Source organism: Bacillus rossius, chromosome 8 (assembly GCF_032445375.1).
Source record: "Bacillus rossius redtenbacheri isolate Brsri chromosome 8, Brsri_v3, whole genome shotgun sequence".
In the NCBI taxonomy this organism is placed as follows: Eukaryota; Metazoa; Arthropoda; class Insecta; order Phasmatodea; family Bacillidae; genus Bacillus; species Bacillus rossius.
This window is the reverse complement of record NC_086336.1, coordinates 36,263,804-36,282,630: the sequence shown is the minus strand read 5'-3', so window position 1 is coordinate 36,282,630 and position 18,827 is coordinate 36,263,804. Positions and strand designations below refer to the sequence as shown.

Genomic DNA, 18,827 nt, shown 5'->3' with positions numbered 1-18,827 from the left:
ACAATCGAGCTATGAAGGACAGAATACCACGTTTGGTATTCGGTACAGTGGGTACCTTTACCTTGTAGCAAAACTCATCCTTTGATGGAGTCCAATGTATTCCTAACACCTTCACCGACTCCGTACTGTCAAATTTCATATCAGCCTGGGCAGCGTCATGGGGGCCTACTACATTTCCATTATTGGAGCACCATTTGTGAAGTTGGAAGCCACCTGCTCCGAGTAGCGCCACTAGCTGAGTCTTCAATTCCTGTGCATCACCTACAGTATCGGCTCCGGTCACAATATCATCAACAAACACATCATGTAACAGAGTGTGAGCAGCTAAAGGATAGTTAGCTCCTTCGTCTGTTGCCAACTGCTGCATGGTTCGGAGCGCTTGGAAGGGTGAAGATGATAGTCCATACGTTACTGTGTTCAGCTCAAATATATGTATTGGGTCACTAACCGAATTTCGCCACAAAATACACTGGAACTTCCTATCCTCAGGATCAATTACAATTTGACGATACATCTTGCATACATCAGCTGTTATCGCAATTGCTGATGTTCGGAAGTTCAGCACAATGTCAGCAACCTCCTTGTGCAATTTAGGACCAGACAACAGCAACTTGTTCAAGGAGGGTCCATTGGTCGTCTCCGACGATGCATCAAATACTACGCGTACCTTAGTCGTTAAACTATCTTCTTTGACCACAGCATGATGTGGTATAATGTACAGTGGTTGGTTACGCGCATCCGCCCTTAACGATACAAACACCTTGCTGTCGGCATCCTGTGTCAATGTCCCAATCTTTGACATATGACCCAGGCTTTCGTACTCCTCCATGAATTGCTGGTATTGCTGAAGCAACTGTGGGGATCGACATAGTTTACGCTCTAGCCCCTGCAATCGCTTGAGGGCAGTTGTGAATGAATCACCCAACATGTCCGCTGAACGTGCAAACGGAAGCCTCAACACCTACCTGCCTTGGTTGTCACGCCTGTGAGTCTCCTGGAAGTGCTGTTCACAGATCCGATCTTCCCTGGATGTGAAGGTCTTACTAGGGAGATTGTCAACCTCCCAGAACCGTTGAAGAGCGAGGTCTAGGGACATGTCAGTGCGTACCAGTAATGATGCTGATGCCGGCTGAGTGAACTGTGCACATGGTGCATTGCCTGCCAGTACCCATCCGAATAGGGTTTGGAAGGCATGAGGCGGTCCATGAATCTTAGTACCTGTCATTACTTCTGCCACTACCTCCGCAGAGAGCAGCATGTCTATGGCACTGGGCACAGAGAACTGGGGATCTGCCAGCGGCAGGCCATCTAGATGCACTAAGCTCCCAGTGGCAATCTTGGTTGATGGTAGGTCCTTGGTTATTCTTTTAAGAATTAATGCCTTGCTGGTGATGTGAAGTTTTGGTGATTGGTGTGATCTAATCTCGCAAATAACCGATCCCTTGGCTTCCGGGATCAAAGTGTTGCCAACCCCAGCAATACTCACAGTTGTACGATGTCGCCTTAGTCCCAGCCGTTGTACACATGCCTCTGTGATGAAGGAAGACTGCGAAGCAGTATCTAGTAACGCACGAACCACTTGGTATTGACCTGCACCGTCCTTGATGCGTATCAATGCCGTCATTAACAGTACTGTGGTGGGTGGATTGACCGGCCTCATTTCTTCTGATGCACACATGGTAATTGCTGGACCTTCTTCCTCATCCCGTCCATCGTCATCTGAGCTCGCTGCGTAGTTCCTAGGCCCCTGTCCCGTGACAATGTGGAGGAGTGTATGGTGACTGCCCTGGCAGAGTTGGCAGCGAAACTTAGACTTACACTGTGCTGCCACGTGTTGTCCCCGCAGACAGTTATAACAGAGCCTCTGCGCCTGCACTAAGTTCCGTCTATCCTCAACCGACCTTGAACGAAATTCCTGGCAGGTGTGCAATCCATGAAATCCGTCGCACACACTACACTTCAGGTTGTCTTGAGTTGAAACAAGTGTAGTCTTTCTAAAACCGGGTATGTTTGAGTCTGACACATTCATCGGTCGCCACTTATTTATGTTAAGAACCCGGTTGCTTGAAGTGTTTTGTGAGAAGACTGGCCTGGTGCACCTAACTGAAGACAGATGGACTTGCTCTGCTGCCTTTGCCCTCTTGTCCAGAAACTTCAAGAGATTGCGGTAGGAGGGAATGTCCTCTTCATTTGACATTTCAAACCCCTGTTTCAAAGGTGAATCAAGCTTCTCTAACAAAATGTTCAATAAGAGGAAGTCCCACTTTTCGACAGGGAATTCCAATGCCTTCAGGGCATTTACATTCTCTTCGACACAGGCTACAAACTTGCTAAGGGCATTCTCACTGCGACTGTCTACTTGAGCCAAATGCAATATTTTTTGCACATGGATGGTCGCTGTGATCCGAACACTCAAGAATTTCCTTTCCAAAAGGCCCCATATTACATCATAATTACCTTCCGTGACTGGTATGTTGCAAACTAAGTCCCGCGCCTCGCCCTTAAGGCATCCTAACAGATAGTGAGTTTTTTGCACTTTAGTCAAGTGCAAACATTGGCCAACTATCGAGTTGAATAGTTCCGCAAATCCCTTCCACTCAGCACGGTTACCGCCGAACACCGGTAGCGGTAATGCAGGCAACATTGATACGTGGGGACTTAACGTGGCTTGCGATCCCGTGTTAGGCACTGTGTCACCTGGTGCCTTAACCTCACTTTGGCTTGACGTCTGTTTATTGTATAATTTACGCAATTCCCGGAACACTACTTCATAAACCGCGAACTGTTGCTTGACTTCGCTCATATCGACCTTATCACTGGGGGGGTTAGTGCACATTGCAAAGAAATTTGCTAGTAACTCACTCCTTTTTTCTATAACTTCCTCAAATACAATTTTAAAATCCTCCAATTTGGATGCATCCTCCTCCGACGCTTCATACAAATCACGGGCTTCATCGGCTTTGCCCAATAAAAAGTTGAAAATTACGTGTTGCAATTCCGGTGTTTGTGCCGCCATTGTGCTTATCTAGTAGGTAAGCGTTTCCCTTTGTTTTTGACTTATAAATTTTATAGTTATTTTTGTGTGCGTAACTTCACTAATCCCCGCGTAAGGACTCTTGTGTGCCCTTAATAACCGTAAACATAGATGCACTGCCGCATAATTTCACTCTTCTAATAATTATCAATTTCTACCTTCGCAATGTCCGTCATTAATTATAAGCCGTCGGCATTACAACCGCGCGTCACCGATAGGTCCTTATACCGTTTCCCGTGCAAAATATTTTGAAAATCGTTCCCTAGATTATATTATAACACTTTCACCATCCGTTAATCTTGATTTGCGTTATAATCCGGCCCGGAGGACCAAAAATGTTCGAGCACATACATCAACATTCGTACCGACGCCATGATGATGCGTAACTGTCCGTTTAGTCCACAGATCGCAGCACTGTCCCAAGGTCCAACGTGTGGTGCAAGAAGGCACCAAGTCGCACAATTAAAAAAAGTACACAGCAACACTCAACATCATGCATGGCCAGCATCAAGACTTCAACGTAGTAATTGAGGAGAAAGTGTATCTGGAATAGGTTTTGCAGTCTTAGGAGTGGCTTGTGATATTTTACAATTTTAAAATGTCTACCCACAAGATACTGCTTGAACTTAGTAACACCAAAGATCATTGTGAGAGCTTCCTTATCCAATTGGGAATAGTTGTACTCACACTGTTGCAATGTTCTGGAAGCAAATGCCACAGGAGCCTCTACCCCATTCCCTAGCTCATGAGCTAGAACTTCTCCAACTTCATACTCTGAAGTTAGGATCAAGGGCTTGCCAAGTTCATAGTTCATTTTCATCCACTGCCATGGAGTCTGTTAATATTATCAATAATGGTATCCCAGTTAGCATCAAACTCTTTATTCACTACGTTTACAATTCAAACATCTTCAGTTCTCCACTAAACTCTCTACCATGCTTCCACACACATTCTTCACACCACTTCCTCTCTCACTCACTTATCCTCAGGATTGCCAACTCTCACATCCTCTCCCAATCCTGCACATCTACGACACCTAGCTCCTTTCTGAATTTCACAAACTTCTGTTTCATTAAACTTTTTGTCAACACATCTGCCACCTGTTCATCTGATTTTATATACATTAACTTCACGTTACCATTCTGAACTTCCTCACGTATAAAATGGTACCTGATGTATAGGTGCCTACTTCTTCTGGTCTCACATGTACTTGCCATTTTTATGGCAGATTGACTGTCATCAAATACGACAACAGGGGTACACCTTTCAGTCACTATTTCCTGTAGTAACTGAAAAGTGTACTTGCACTCCTTAATACACTCAGATATTGCTACATACTCGGCCTCACTACTGCTTGTACTTACAATACCTTGCTTCTTTGAACTCCACACTATGCACTTGTGGAAGAAAACTGTATACCCAGTAACACTTTTATGATCAGAGATGTCATTACCATCATGTATCTAAATCAACATATGCGCTGATCTGACCATTACCCTCATCTGACTTCAAGAATACCAGCCCAAAATGTCGTGAACCAGACTAATATCTCAGCATGTTTTTCAAGTGCTTCCAAATAGTATAATAAAATGTGTTTTTAAACCTTGAAAAGTACACAACAGCAAATCTAATATCTGGTCTAGTGCCCAACAATATACATCAAACAAACAAACAGTTCTTTATATGGGGCCTCACACACCTGACTTACACTTGATGGACTTAGGCTCCATGGGCACTGAACATGGCTTACAGTCCTTCATATTGAACCTGTCAAGCACTTTCTCAATCAGACTGCCCTGGCTTAAGACAAAACCCCCCTTTAATCCTGTCAGTCTGTATACCCAAGCAAATAATGTGATTATTATCATGAAATTCCTTCAACTTAAACCTACTCTTCAATTTTGAGACAATGTTAAACACAACCTCTTCAGCCTTATACACAATCAATATATCATCAGCATAGATCAGTATGCACTCTCACTCAGAGACATGAGTCAACACTTGAACGTTGAAACCCAAGAGATGAGAGTGCATTATTTAATGTTGCATTCCAGCATTTGGGTGCTTCCCTCAAACCATACAAAGTCTTAGATAATATACAATACAACTACATGCTCTTCCTTTGACTCTAATACACCTGAAACACCGAAACTACTAACATCTTTGGGAACATGCGTATACACTGGTTCTTTCAATGTCCCATTGAGGAATGCTGATTTACATCCAATTGTTTAATACTCAGGTCCTTTTCCACAGCAACTGCCAATAGAACTCGTATGGTGGACATTCAAGCAACAGGAGCATAAAGATCTGCAGTAGCTTCTTGAAAACATCCTCTGGCAACTAATCGTGCTTTCTTCTCCAATTTTCCATCTACAGTCTTCTCAGTGAAGACCAACTTGCTGTCTATAATATTCATCCCATCTGGCTCAGGAACAAGTTCCCAAGTTTTATTTTCATTTAGGGCTTCAATTTCTTCCTTTATTGCCTTCTCCCACCCATTTTCCATCGCTTCTTCAAACGTCTTGGGGTTTGAAGATGGGTGGTACTGCCCAACAGTTAGTGCTTCTATCTGATGGAGTTTATAGTCTATAAGTTTCTTAGGTACTTGAGTTTGTCGTTTAGATCTTATGTCCGTCACCAGTTTACTATCTATGGTCTCTTGTTTTTTTCTCGTCCTTGTTTCCCTCAGGTATTTCAAAGCCAATAAATGGGTCCTCATCTTCAGATCGTAGTTCATCAATTTCTGGAGACATCTTTTGGTTAGTGGCCATGTCCTTACTCTCAACTGTAATCTTACCAGCACTGCTTCTAGTATCTGTAGGTTGGGTGATTTTTTCTTCACATATGACATTTCTTGATACCGTTATCTTTTTTGTCACAGGATCATATAGTATGTAATTGGTTGATTCTCCATCATATCCAACAAAGATCATTTTCTTGCTTTTTGCTGCCAATTTATCCCTACGTTGTGCTGGTACCAATACGTATGCCTCACTTCCAAAAATTCAAGCATGTTTTAGTGAGGGTGTTTTCACTGTCAATTTCTCATATGGTGTTTAAGAGGAGCCAGAGGTTGGTGTTCGATTCAGGAGATAAACAACTGTGTTTACTGCCGCGGCCCACAGGCACGGAGCCACATTCCTGGAGTGCATCATAGATTTTGCACTTTCCATTACAGTTCTGTTCTCTTTTTCGATCCTGCCATTTTGTTGAGGAGTATACAGGGCAGTTCTTTCAAGCACAATTCCATTTTCTGAGAGATACTCTTGAAACTCAGTGTTGATGAACTCTGTACCGTTATCCACTCTCAATCGCTGCACACTATGTCCAAACTTGGTGTTACATATTCTAATCACTTGCTTTAATTGGAATAGCACATCATTTTTATGCCTTAAGAATCTTACAAACTCAAAGCCTGAATGGTCATCTTTAAATATTGCGAAGTAATTACTTGAAACCACAAACTGAAGGTACAGGCATTGGTCCACATAAATCACAGTGAATCACTTCCCCTGGCTGTGAGGACCTAACCATGTTTCGAGAGAAGGGCAGTTTGTGCTGCTTGCCATATATACATCCTTCACAAACAATATCTTGCTTGCCCTTAAAGCTCACATCATCAACAAACTTAGGAACTCCACTCAAGTACTTAACATTAATGTGTCTGAGCCGTTCATGCCAAAGTTGAAACTCATTTTTAGTGACATTAATTTCCATGTGACCTGGCTTCAAGGTCTTAAATTTCATGTTATAGAGGTTATTCTCTTGTCGTACACCAACGCGTACAAGTTCACTGTGATTATAAACTTGAACATGCATGCCTGATTTTTCTATTCTCATTCCTTTACTTGTGATGACCCCTTCTGACAGTAGGTTTCTTCGTAATTCTAGAACATACAGTAGGTACATTGGTAATATGTAGTACCCTTGATCCAAGCATCGTTCACCCATTTTTCAATCCTGACATTACCCATCCCTTTCACTTCAAACGTTGCACTATTTCCCAGGCTGACACTATCATTTACATCTACAAAATTTTCCAAAATGTCTCTAATAAATGCCATGTGACACGAAGCCCCACTGTCCATGGTCCAGTAAATTTTCTCATCCACTATGCAGGCCTCTTCTTCATTCACCACTGTAAAGAAGGCACTCTTGTTATTGTATCTATTGGCATTATGAAACTTGTTCTTGTATTGAGAAGTTTCTCTACAGCTGCGGGCTATTTGCCCCTCCTTTCCGCAGTTGTAACAGGTGATGCTTCTCCTATTCTTGAATCTTGCCACTGCTAGAGCCGATTCCGAACTCCTCTCGTCTGATACAGTCAGGCTAGCTTCTTCATCAAGAGCCTGGTGGTAAGGTTATGTATGTTTTGTTTGCTTTCATCTGTAGACAGCCAGGCTTGACGAAAATTCCTATATTTTTCCGGAAGTGTACTTATTATTTTCGTCACAATGGCAGTTTCTGACATTCACCAGCCTCTCTGATTTGCTTCGCTAACATTTCTACCTTAGAAATATAAGTAATTATGGAATCATCTGGCTCCAACCTGAGACGGTGAAATTTCTACAGTAATTACATTTTACTAAACTCTGACTTTTGTTGGTAAACGGAATTAAGCTTTTCCATAAATTCAAATGATGTAGAGCAATTTTCAATTATGTCTATTTGCTTGAACTCCATTGCAGAAATCAATACAAACATGGCATTTGCGTCTCTTCTTAACCAAGTTTACTGCTTTTCTTCATCTGCCGGCCTTTTAGACGTCCCATTCACGACATCAAACAATCCTTTTGCCTTAAGAGCACACACAATTTGGAATTTCCACTGTGAAAAATTATTCCCATCAAACTTCTGAATGTTGCTCGTCTCTACCTTATCTGCCATTTTGATAAATTTGAGCGCGTGCTAGGTTCATCAGCACAACAGTATTCACCTAATACACATACGTATCTGGGCCCATAACCTGTTAATATTATAAATAATGGTATCCCAATTAGCATCAAACTCCTTATTCACTACATTTACAATTCAAACATCTTCAGTTCTCCACTAAACTCTCTACCACACTTCCACACACATTCTTCACACCACTTCCTCTTTCTCACTCACTTGTCCTCAGGATTACCAACTCTCACAGAGTCACTGCATCAAGTAGTCTATGCAATGGCTCCAATACTTCAGATCAGTTTTTTAAGTATCTTTCATATAAATTTAAAAGCCCAAGGAATGCTGTAGTTCTTTCTTATTTCTTGACTTTGGTGCACTATGTACAACTTCAACTTTACTCTCCAACGAGTGAATGACCCTCCCATCAGTTTTATGTCCCAGAAATTGTACAGACTCTACTGCAAAAAACACACTTAGACTTTTTCAGTTTGAGCCCTGTCTTTTCTAACCGCTCCAGGACTTAGTGGACATGGTTCCAATGTTCCTGTGCACCACTATCTGTTATTAAAATGTCTTCCAATAAAACTGCGAGCAGTGTGGCCATCAAGCATTGGAAAATAGCTGGCCCTCTACTAATTCCAAAAGGCAGGCTTCTTACCTTGTAGAGTCCCTTCAATGTGTAGACTGTGAGCAGTTCTGCTGTGGAATCAACTATGACCTGCAGGTAGGCTTCCTCCAAGTCAAGTTTGGTATAAACTTGATCGCCTTGAAGCAACGCAAAAACCTTGTTGAGTTTTACTGGCACACTGTTCAGCGTGCTCTTTTAATCACCACACAACCTGACAGAACCATCACTTTTGATGATTGGCACCACTGGTGTAGCTACCTTGAGAAAGACACTGGTTAAAATACACCTTGCTGCACTAGACTGTCTATTTCTGTACTTACCCTCATTGCAAAAGGTACAGGTCTACACTTCCGAAAAATTGGACTGCTTCCTGGATGAATGATGATGGACACCTCTGGTCCCATATATTTCCCCAATTCCTCTTGTCTGAAATATATAAGGTTGCTGGGTCATTAACCTATTCAGATGAACTTCTTGAAGTTGGTGCAGTCCTACCAGTTCAATTCCTACTGGCTCTAACCAATCAGGACCCATCAAGCTAGGCCCAATTCCTTGCACCACAAATAGCTCAAGCGATACCATCCTCCCATCTTTCGTTTTACTTCTACCTCCTTCATGTCTAATACTTCTAAGTGCTCCTGAGATCAAGTACGTAACACAATTCTTACCATTTTTAAGGGAAGCTCATGAGGCCACAGAGATTTAAACTTCTGCCAACTGATGATGGAGTGACCTGTCACAGTATCAATTTCCATGGTAAGAGGGCTCCCATCTAGGTACACTTACATGCACAAAGGCTTCCGCCAATTTGATTCTTGCATATTGTATAAAGTATATTCAACATCGTCTGTTGGTGTGTACGTTTGCAAATGCTGCACTTCACGGAATTTTCTGGGAGGCTGATCTTTCTTTCCGTGTTGAGTCCGTAGCAGGTTGACATTTCTTTTTCATGATGCACACATGCTCAATATGCCCCCGGTTTGTACAAAGATCTGCTACATGTTTTCCGTTTTATTGCCATCACTGCTGGGTAATAATAGCCTCTGTGTCGGGTATGGTGGCTAAATTCTCCATTTGCCTTCTCATAGTTCTTGTGGATAAGTTTTTACGGTCACGGCTTAGTCCTGTGTAAATTCTATTTATCTCTTCACCCAGATGCATTATCGTAGCACTTCTCAAGTCTGCCATGTTTTTCCAAGTTGCCTCTGCCGCCATTGCAATTTCTACTGCATCTTTAAGTGTGAGCTTGTCTTTGGCTAGTAGAACATGTTGAACCACTCAGTCCCTCACTCCAACACAAAGGGCGATCGTCTATCCTTCATGTTGATTTGCGGAGAATTTTGAAAGTTTCCACTATTTCACTGGGATTCAGCTCAGAATTGTCGATTAGCTTCACAAGCACATCTCCCAGCGAGGCAGCATCCGTGGATTGTGAAGGCAAAAGAAATGTAACCAGAATGCACCACACACTATTAAAACTGTGGCCCTTTTTGTCTCGTCATCTTTATTTGTGACAAAATAAAATTGAAGTTTTCAACGGTACAATTTCCACAACTCTTGTTCGTGTATAAACTCGCCCACCAAACCAATAAAACTCCCCATGTTCACATCTGTTTGTTTGTTCTAACTTCTTTATCCTAGTCGCCAATGTTGTATACTGCCCCTAACCACGCTCATGATTGTTCCAATTCCAATTTATCGTGGTAACCATCATTACACATTCATTGTCCATTCCCGTCTGAATGTACACATCACAAAGGTTGTTCACAATGTTGCCACATATACACACCTAGGCACCAACTTGACTACCTAAATACTCTCCCTAAAACTAACAGTCGCAGTACATAACAATGATCTACAGCCTATTATTTGGAGAAAAATAAGTGTTTTTTAGCATATGTATTTTATCATAATAAAGACTGCAACCTGGTATGGTAAAAGTATTCTTTTCTAATTTAGATTATGTTCTGAAATATATTTACTATTGAGGTCCTTAAAATTTCTTTGGAAAGTCCTTGAAAGTTCTTAATTTTTTTGTTGTGGTAAAGGAGTACGAACCCTGATTAGCTGTAGCTTAGTATTTGAAAAATCCAATATTGTAGGTGCTTATCCCCCTTATGGTAATAAATATTGAGTGATTGTTATTATATGTATCACTATACAAAATTTCTTCAAATACAGATAAGCTGAGCTGATGTAACTGATACATGACTTGCAAACATTTAGATGGTGGTTACTGGTTTGTTAGTTGTGAGATCATGGTAAAAATATTTTTCTAGTGATCAAGACGGCACCCACTGCGAAGTTGAGTGAATCTGAGTCGGACTCTGCCACACCAACTCCACGGTCTGGAAAGAAGAAGAAGAAGAAACGGGGTGGGAGCGGAAAGAAAGAGAAAGTCGGCAGCCCGAGGGGCGGTCACGATAAGGTAAAGAAAGAGAAAGTCGGCAGCCCAAAGGGCGGTCGTGAAGAGAAGGGGAAAAAAAGGGGGAAGAAAGGGAAGGGTGCAAAGAAAGAGGCCGCGGAGCAGGGGAGTCCGAGGACTGAGGATGAGGGGTTTGCGGAGAGCGGGCCAGACGCAGATGCTAAGGATGTCTCGGCTGCCAGCCCAGAGGTTGCGGATGACCACGCAGCACCAGATGGCCAAGAAGCACCAGAGAGTCAAGTGGCACCAGACCTAGACGTGCATAACGCTGAAGAGGATGCCGACCTGGAGACGGGGAAGATGGCGAGCGACCTCGAAGGCCCTTCAGGCGGGGAAGAGAGCACTAATCCGGCTTCTTCCATGACCGCCGAGGACCTGAGCTCTCACTCTGCTGCCGAGGAAGACAAGGGGAGTGCAAAGGGACACAAGAAGAAGAAGAAGAAGAAAAAGACCTCCAAAGATGACGGCAGTTCGAAGAAAGGCAGTGGCAAGCGGAAGACAAGTCCGAAATCCAAGCGTAAAGGGAGGAAGAGCCCTCGCACACGTGAGTGTTCATTTATTTCAACTACATAACAGGCTGAGCTAGAAGCTGTGCAACATAGTTTAATTTTTTTTTATAATTGCTTGTATGTTCTTTATTTCCGTGGCAAGTGGTAACTCATCGTACTGTGTTTATTTTGTCTGCTGTGAAAATTATGGGAATGATGTTGATCAGAATTTGTAATACTGTTAATCTCTAATCATCTGGTTTAGTTGGGAAATGGGGGATTGGAGTTATATGGTTCAGATACCAATAATTTTTTTTTTTACTTGAGCATAAAGTCTCATTGATGAGGTCATTAGAGATGTTACATCAATGCAATATAGAGTATAGGGATACTGGGTAAGGAATTGGCCATTGTCTATACTAAGGAACTTGGAATTATCTTTGGGAAACCACAGATAGCCACAATCAGGATGTCCTGACCGGGATTCCATTACTATGGGGTACTATGGAATGCGAGTTCGGTGTCTTGAACACTATGTCACCTTGCTCCGTGAGAAAATCAATGTGGAAAAATTTTGACATTAATTCCTACGGATTCTGAAACATTCATGTAAGTAGGTACTTAACATTTTACAATGTGTAATTATCATCTCACAATACGTAACTATCACAGGTTATTTTAAAATTAATCATTAAAACAATTTTTTTTGACATTGTAAATGGTTTAGTAACTTTGGGTAGGTTTGTTGCTCAACCAATTTTCAACAAAGAAAATAAATTTAATTTGGGTCCCACTATTTTTACTAGTACAAAATAAAAATCCTCCTGAATCCCATTGGATTCTCCCTAAAGCGGCATGATAATGAAGCCACTTATCTTGTATATGGAGGTGGAAGATAAATCAGTAGGGACAAGATTATATGGTGAATTGCAATAAAACAGAAATGACACCAAAAAGTATATTACTATACACTATATAACACGAAAATGCAAGTTGATGCACCATAAAAATTAATCAATATTTTTAAATTAAAACTAAACTCAAATCACAATAGAGACTGTAATATATTTAATTAATTCAATCAAAATATCTTATATAGCATGAAGTTGTATAAAATGTATGCCCTAAATAGAATGGAAAAAATAAATTTTACATTTTTTTATCTTGCAAATGTTATTAGTAACTCATTGTTACGTTATGACATTGGTTAAATTTCCAAACACACAAATACTTGCCAATATATTCTTAAATTAGTAACTCATTGTTACATTATGACATTGGTTAATTTTCCAAACACACATATACTTGCCAATATATTCTTAATGTTCTGAGTAGTTTTGTCCTAGATATGCCTTTTACAAATTTTTGTAGTGTAAAAGTGTATCATGTATTAGTAAAAATGACATTGTTATTGGGGAAAAAGAATCATGAAATATTTAAGTTTCATTTGTTGAATATGTAGTATAATATCTTCATGATTAAACAGAATTCATAAAAAATAAAAATTATACCTCCAAAATCTCGTTTTAAAAATGATTTTTTCCTAAATATAAAAACATAAAATGTTGTTTCTATCACTTACCCATCTTACATAAGGAGGAGGATCAATGTAGGACATGTTCTGTAAGAATGGGGGTTTTGAGGAATGCAGGAAAGGTAAAACATAGTGTAACTAGAGATTAGGGAAATCTACAGATGCAGCATAAGGTTAGATTCTTGACGAGGTAGGGGGATAAAGACAAAAGGGGAGGGTGATTTCAGTGTACTACACTGAAATAGCGGCCTTTTGTTTGCAATTGTATCTGTCGTACCTGCATTAGAGGTTAAATTGGAGAAAAATGTCAACTTGTATCATTACATTTTTGTATTGTGAAGATTCATTTTAGACTTTTAATATATATATAAACATATTAACCAGTAATATTTTGATATAATTTTCTTCCGAACAGCTGAACCTGAACTACAGTCGTTAATAAAAGCAGGATAGAATAGCTGATATAAATATAAACAAACATCCGCCATATTGGTATGTGAAAATCAGAAAAACATGGGGGGAAAAAACTGCTTCACGTCGGCTTATGCTCCATCTGTATCCTTTCCTGATCTCTTGAGTGTAACTGAGCTTTCATGTTGTACAGTGGTTGGTTATGGTTATGCAGGAAGGGTAGGAGGCTATCTAGAGAGTGCTAAGGCATGCTGAGGGCTTCAGTCAATGCATTTTTTGTTCCTTAAAAACTGTTATTTTTTTTATACAAGCCTTCATATTCGTAGCATATAAGGATTTAACTTTCCTCCTTTTTGCAGTGGTGGAACTGGTGACAGATCCAAGTCAGTCACCCACAGAACTTGATGAGCAAGAAACTGAAGTTTCATATGTCAAGGTACTATCAACACGTGTACACATTGTGCTACGTATGTTACCCTCAATACATTTGTTACCCTCACTTGGCTATCTGCCTCTGTTCTGATGTTACTGGTATCAACTGCCATTCTATAGCGTTGCTGCACCTGAACATTTACCTAACATTGCGTATGATTTTAATACACAGCTTAGTAAGTATAATCAGTTATAATTTTTTCACAATATACTTTAACATATTACAATTTGTGCATCATTTGTTTTCTAGGAATAATAGTTTCAACACGTTATCATTTTTGTACTCAAAGAATAAAACAGTTGAGTTTCATTGGGAACCAAGTCTGAAGTTGCATAGCATTCTGGAGTTCACTTTTCAAGGGGTCATGGTTCATGTACCTTTTCATCCCGTTTGACCATCTGGAAATATAACAACATACAGTATATTGCGAAGAGTTAGTTGTAGAAAATTTACTGGATTTACGCACACCAGCAGTTTGAGATTGAGTTGCTGAGTACTACAGGGATCATCCAAAATTTTATTTCAGGAGATAGTTAAGTATTTCCCCTAGCTGAGTAACCAGCTAACAACTGGTTTGTGAGCCACAAATATCATAGAAGCTAATACAGCAGCACTGCTATGAAACAGTTTATTAATATATACCATTAATTAATTTTTTTTTATTTATTAGTATTATTTTCAAACTTTAATCACTGTCACTAACATTAACAGTTATTCTACACACAGTGCTCATCAAATTAAATTTAATAATTGTAAGGATCTGTATGTATTGACTCATAAAAATTTCTTATGCCTGTGCTATAAACTATTTATCCTATGCTATCATTTTTAGGTAGTAGGTAAGCTGTTCCGGTGCCCTAGAATTTTCTAAGTATAATTTTTTTTTCTATTTTGCGATGAACTATATTCTTCAAACAGTTTAATTCAGTGTATTTTTGTGCATTTGGCAAACTAATGAAGTTGTGTTTTTTTTTAAAATCTTGGCAGAAAGTAGTGGAGAAGGTGATTCAAGCTCCGATGCTAAATGGCTTCTTTGGCGCCATGGAGGAAAGCAAAGTCGACCCGTCGCAGAGGTACGTGTACGTGTTGCGAAGCAGCGGACTCAGGGTCCCGTACCAGGAATCCTGGGAGAAAGCAGTCGAGGAGCTCCCTCAGCATTTCATCTTCGGCTCGTGCAGAGGCCACTTGCTGTCGTTTGTGAGGAATTTCCTGCGGCAGGTAAGGTCAATTGACGTTTGAGAGTCAATCTTAGTTCATTTTTTTTTTGGCCCCGTGTGGTCAGGATCAAAGAATTGAGCGAAGGTATCACGTTTGTAAGACACCGGAACTGCAGCCAGTAGCGGATCCAGAGGGGGGGGGGGGGGGGGGGGCTAAGGGGCTCAAGCCCCCTCCAAAAGCATCGGGGTCCACTATTGTTTTAGTGTTTGCCTTGATCAAGCCTAGCCTCAGCTGGGTCAAGCCCCTCCCAAAACTAAATCCTAGATCCGCCACTGACTGCAGCCCAGAGCTCCCGGTTTCGAATTCCATTCCAACCATCATGATTTTGGTTTCCCGTGGTTCCCTGAAATCTTTCTTCAGGCAAATGCTGGAATAGTTCCTTACTATAGGTTAGTGGTTCTCAAACATTCAAAAGTCGGGGTGCATTTCAAATTCTACAAATATTGTAGGTGCACTTTATACAAATATCTGTGAAAAATTAATAAGTCAATTATTACAGAAAAAAAAATGCAGTAAAAAAATTAAGCATTCCTTTTGTTAATTCATTCTTTTGTTTATGAATAATATATAACACATAATGATCTGTTAACATAAAAGACTAATTTATCCATAATTAAATGGATGATAAGGTAACTAAATATTTTTATATCTGAACACACATTTCTCTGGAATACTACAGGGTGCACCCGGAATCTTCTAGGGCACATCAGCGTTCCCTGGAGTATACTTTGAGAATCACTGCTATAGGCACTGCCAGTTCCTGTGCCTGATACCCTAGTCTTTTATTAGTGTGTTATCTTTTCTAATGACCTCACATTCGTCAATACAAAATGCCCATTAAAAAAAAAAATTACCTAGTGACTGATAAATATATCTTGATATCTAGATGGATGGTGTGGGGTTAAGTTTAGGTGCTTCGAAAGACATGTTTTGTTCATAGACAGAAGTGTTCACCTAAGAAGTGTTTTTACATTTAGTATTGTGATCTAAGATCTTCAAAGCCCACAGGGAGCATTGGTAATTGTGGTGTTTAGATCATTATGTTCCTTCTCGTATTGCTGATATTAACCAAAAAGTTACATAGCTCGGGTTGATTTTTTTTTGCTATGGTAGCTTAGGTCATTTAAGCTAATATAAATATTTTAAGCAGCAATTTAATATTTCATGTTACATTTTGATGTTATTTTCAATACATTTATAATGGCAATTCTTTGTTATGTTCTGTATTTTATGTAAATTTCATTACAAAAAGTTATTCTTGAAATACCTATCTACAGGTATTTGTATTTTTGATGCATTTTTATTTAACTCATATTTACCTTACTGATGTTGATGCATTTTTCACACACACAGAAGCATGCAGATTTTTTTTATGTCCTCCCAAGTAAATCTATTGTAGACAAGCTTACTACAAGTTATTTTATTGATAAAATGAGTCTTGAATCAGTAAACTTATTATACTATTTTGGTAAAATATGTATTAAGTGTCATGTGTAGTGTCATATTTGTTGACTAATATACTGTATTTATAAGAATAAAAACAATAACACCAAAACTGCCCATTTTAAAAAACCAAAAAATTGGACTAAAAATAAAACCTTAATATCTTGTCCCTAATAATAAACTGGTAGTTGTCTTTGAAGTGTTAATTTTGGCTCCCAGGTGAGTGTGCCGCTGGTGACGGCACAGTTCCGAGAGCCGCTGTTCAGTAGACTGCAGTCGCGGCAAGAGGATCGAGCGAGACCACCGCAGGAGCAGCGAGGACGACGGGCTTCCTCGCGAGCTTCGCTGTACAAGCCCTCTGACTTCTTCATCTTGGCCCAGATGATTGAGCGGGAGGAACGCCACATACCTGTGGCGTCCCCCGACTCCTGTTCGCTGGCTGACTGTCCCATGAAGAGCGACCTCGTGAGCAGCATAAACAAGTTCCTGAATAGTGCAGAGTGGTGAGTGTCAAGAACCTCGAAATTATTCAAACAAAGGTGTTGAAGCATTTAGGTACAGTGGAAAATCTTTAAGGGCACTGCCTACCTGGGCACACATACAGTGTGCAGAGCTTCAGAAAAAACCATGCAATTTGAAAACTGCTCGAGATATCGGAGTGTTGTCTGGTAATGAAAAAGCATTAAAGATATTCTGAGGGCAGATTTCTAGTTCTATTTTTCGTATTTCGTTTTCATACTTTATTTTTAGAAGAATGAAAATTGCTAATTTTTAAGCATGAAACATTCAGTACATATTTTTAAAAGTACTCAACGGACTGAATCAAATTTACCTTCATTTCTCAGCCATATATAATGTTACAGTCACTGCTAAAATCCCATTAATGCCTTATTCATGGCAAGAAAACTGCACCAGTCCACAGCCTTTGTGCCGTGTATTAAGTATTTAGGCACGTTTTATTTAAAATTTTGTAATATGAAATATTTTGGAAATATTATTTTTTTTTTCTCTCATCTTATTTTCTTTACGGCCAGGCCCTCAGCCTCTGTTCTCAGAGGCGAGCTGATTTTCTTTCCCAGCCTCATGCTAGGCTAGCATTCTGGCTAATATTTCTCCCGCCTCCAGGCACGTCGGAGCCGGTAACGTTATTTCTTCGCGGGTCTCCTTTTGCTAAGAGCAGCTTGTGAAGCAGTGCTGAGCCCTGCTAACTCTGTCACGAATCGGTATAAGGTTCACTAGCAGCAAGACACGACAGGAGGATCCCGTGGGCCTTGTGTCCCACAGACCATGCGTTTTTTGAAGCCACCCCCCGCCTGCTCTCCCACCCTCTCTTCTCAGAAGTGGCTAGGAGCGACGACCGCTCGAGTGCGTTAACCGAACTCAAGGCCATCTCAGGCTTGACAGCCGCAGTTACGATTCTGCAACTTAACGACACCTAGCGACGGCTGTGGTAACTAATGCCACTGGTGAGGCGTCGGCAGCGCCGACACTACCGCGCTCGCGCGGAGGTAACGACAACCTCTCCCCTCCTTATGTCTCAGGCCGCTAGGTGGCACCACTGGTTACTCCATTAACCCCCTAGCTTGACACTCTCGTCGGTCACTAGTCGATTTATTAGTACTTCCTCTCGCCACCAAAAGATAGCGCCTCAGTCGCGCAGTCGCTCCAGTAAGATCTAATTTTTTTATGCCGGACACCTTCGGGTGGACTCGGTAATTTTCGGCTCAGAGCCTACCCCCCCTCCCATTCTCTAGAGACCCCGCGCTTATGATATCCTGGTGAGATCCCGCTCTGAACTTACTTCGGTGCGCGCCTCCTGACTGACTGGTACCGTTTGTATCTGCGATCTTCTGCGAATCATCGACATCGTATATTATGTAGTCTTCTCAGACTAAAGGGATGGAGTCCCTAGCTAAAATTATTAACCAGTCAGTAGTTTAGTTGAAAGTAGAGAAACTTAGTATTTTTATATTAATAATTTTTTAAATTAATCATGATGACTTCCGTGGCTACCGCGAATCGTGGTTCGAGTTTGCGGAGACGAGACGCCCTCTCCTGAGCGCCAGGACCAACACCCTGTTTTGGTAAGTCTTGACATCATCCCCCCCCCCTTTATTTCCCTCTATTGGCCTTTTGCGCCATTTAAGTATACTGTCTGGAAACAGGTCTAATTCTTTGGAATTTGGACTTTTGTTTCAGACAGGGTTCCAAGTTTGGGGCAACCAAAATCCTCTGCCAGAACCTCTGGAGTCGGTTCCTGCGCAGAACCCAACATCATTAGGCCTACTACCTTGATCACCGTCTACCTACAGCCCCGGGT

At 40.8% G+C, this 18,827-nt stretch overlaps 1 protein-coding gene across 1 annotated transcript in view; it reads left to right on the top strand.

The window, feature by feature from the left end:
• Positions 1-18,827, top strand: part of LOC134534735 (dynein axonemal heavy chain 10) — a 426,663-nt gene that overhangs the window by 233,365 nt on the left and 174,471 nt on the right. Inside the window, exons 3-6 of the mRNA XM_063373236.1 lie at positions 10,835-11,524; positions 13,773-13,849; positions 14,834-15,064; positions 16,727-17,010. Of these exons, the coding sequence (XP_063229306.1) occupies positions 10,835-11,524; positions 13,773-13,849; positions 14,834-15,064; positions 16,727-17,010 (1,282 nt within the window). The remainder of the gene's footprint in view (positions 1-10,834; positions 11,525-13,772; positions 13,850-14,833; positions 15,065-16,726; positions 17,011-18,827) is intronic.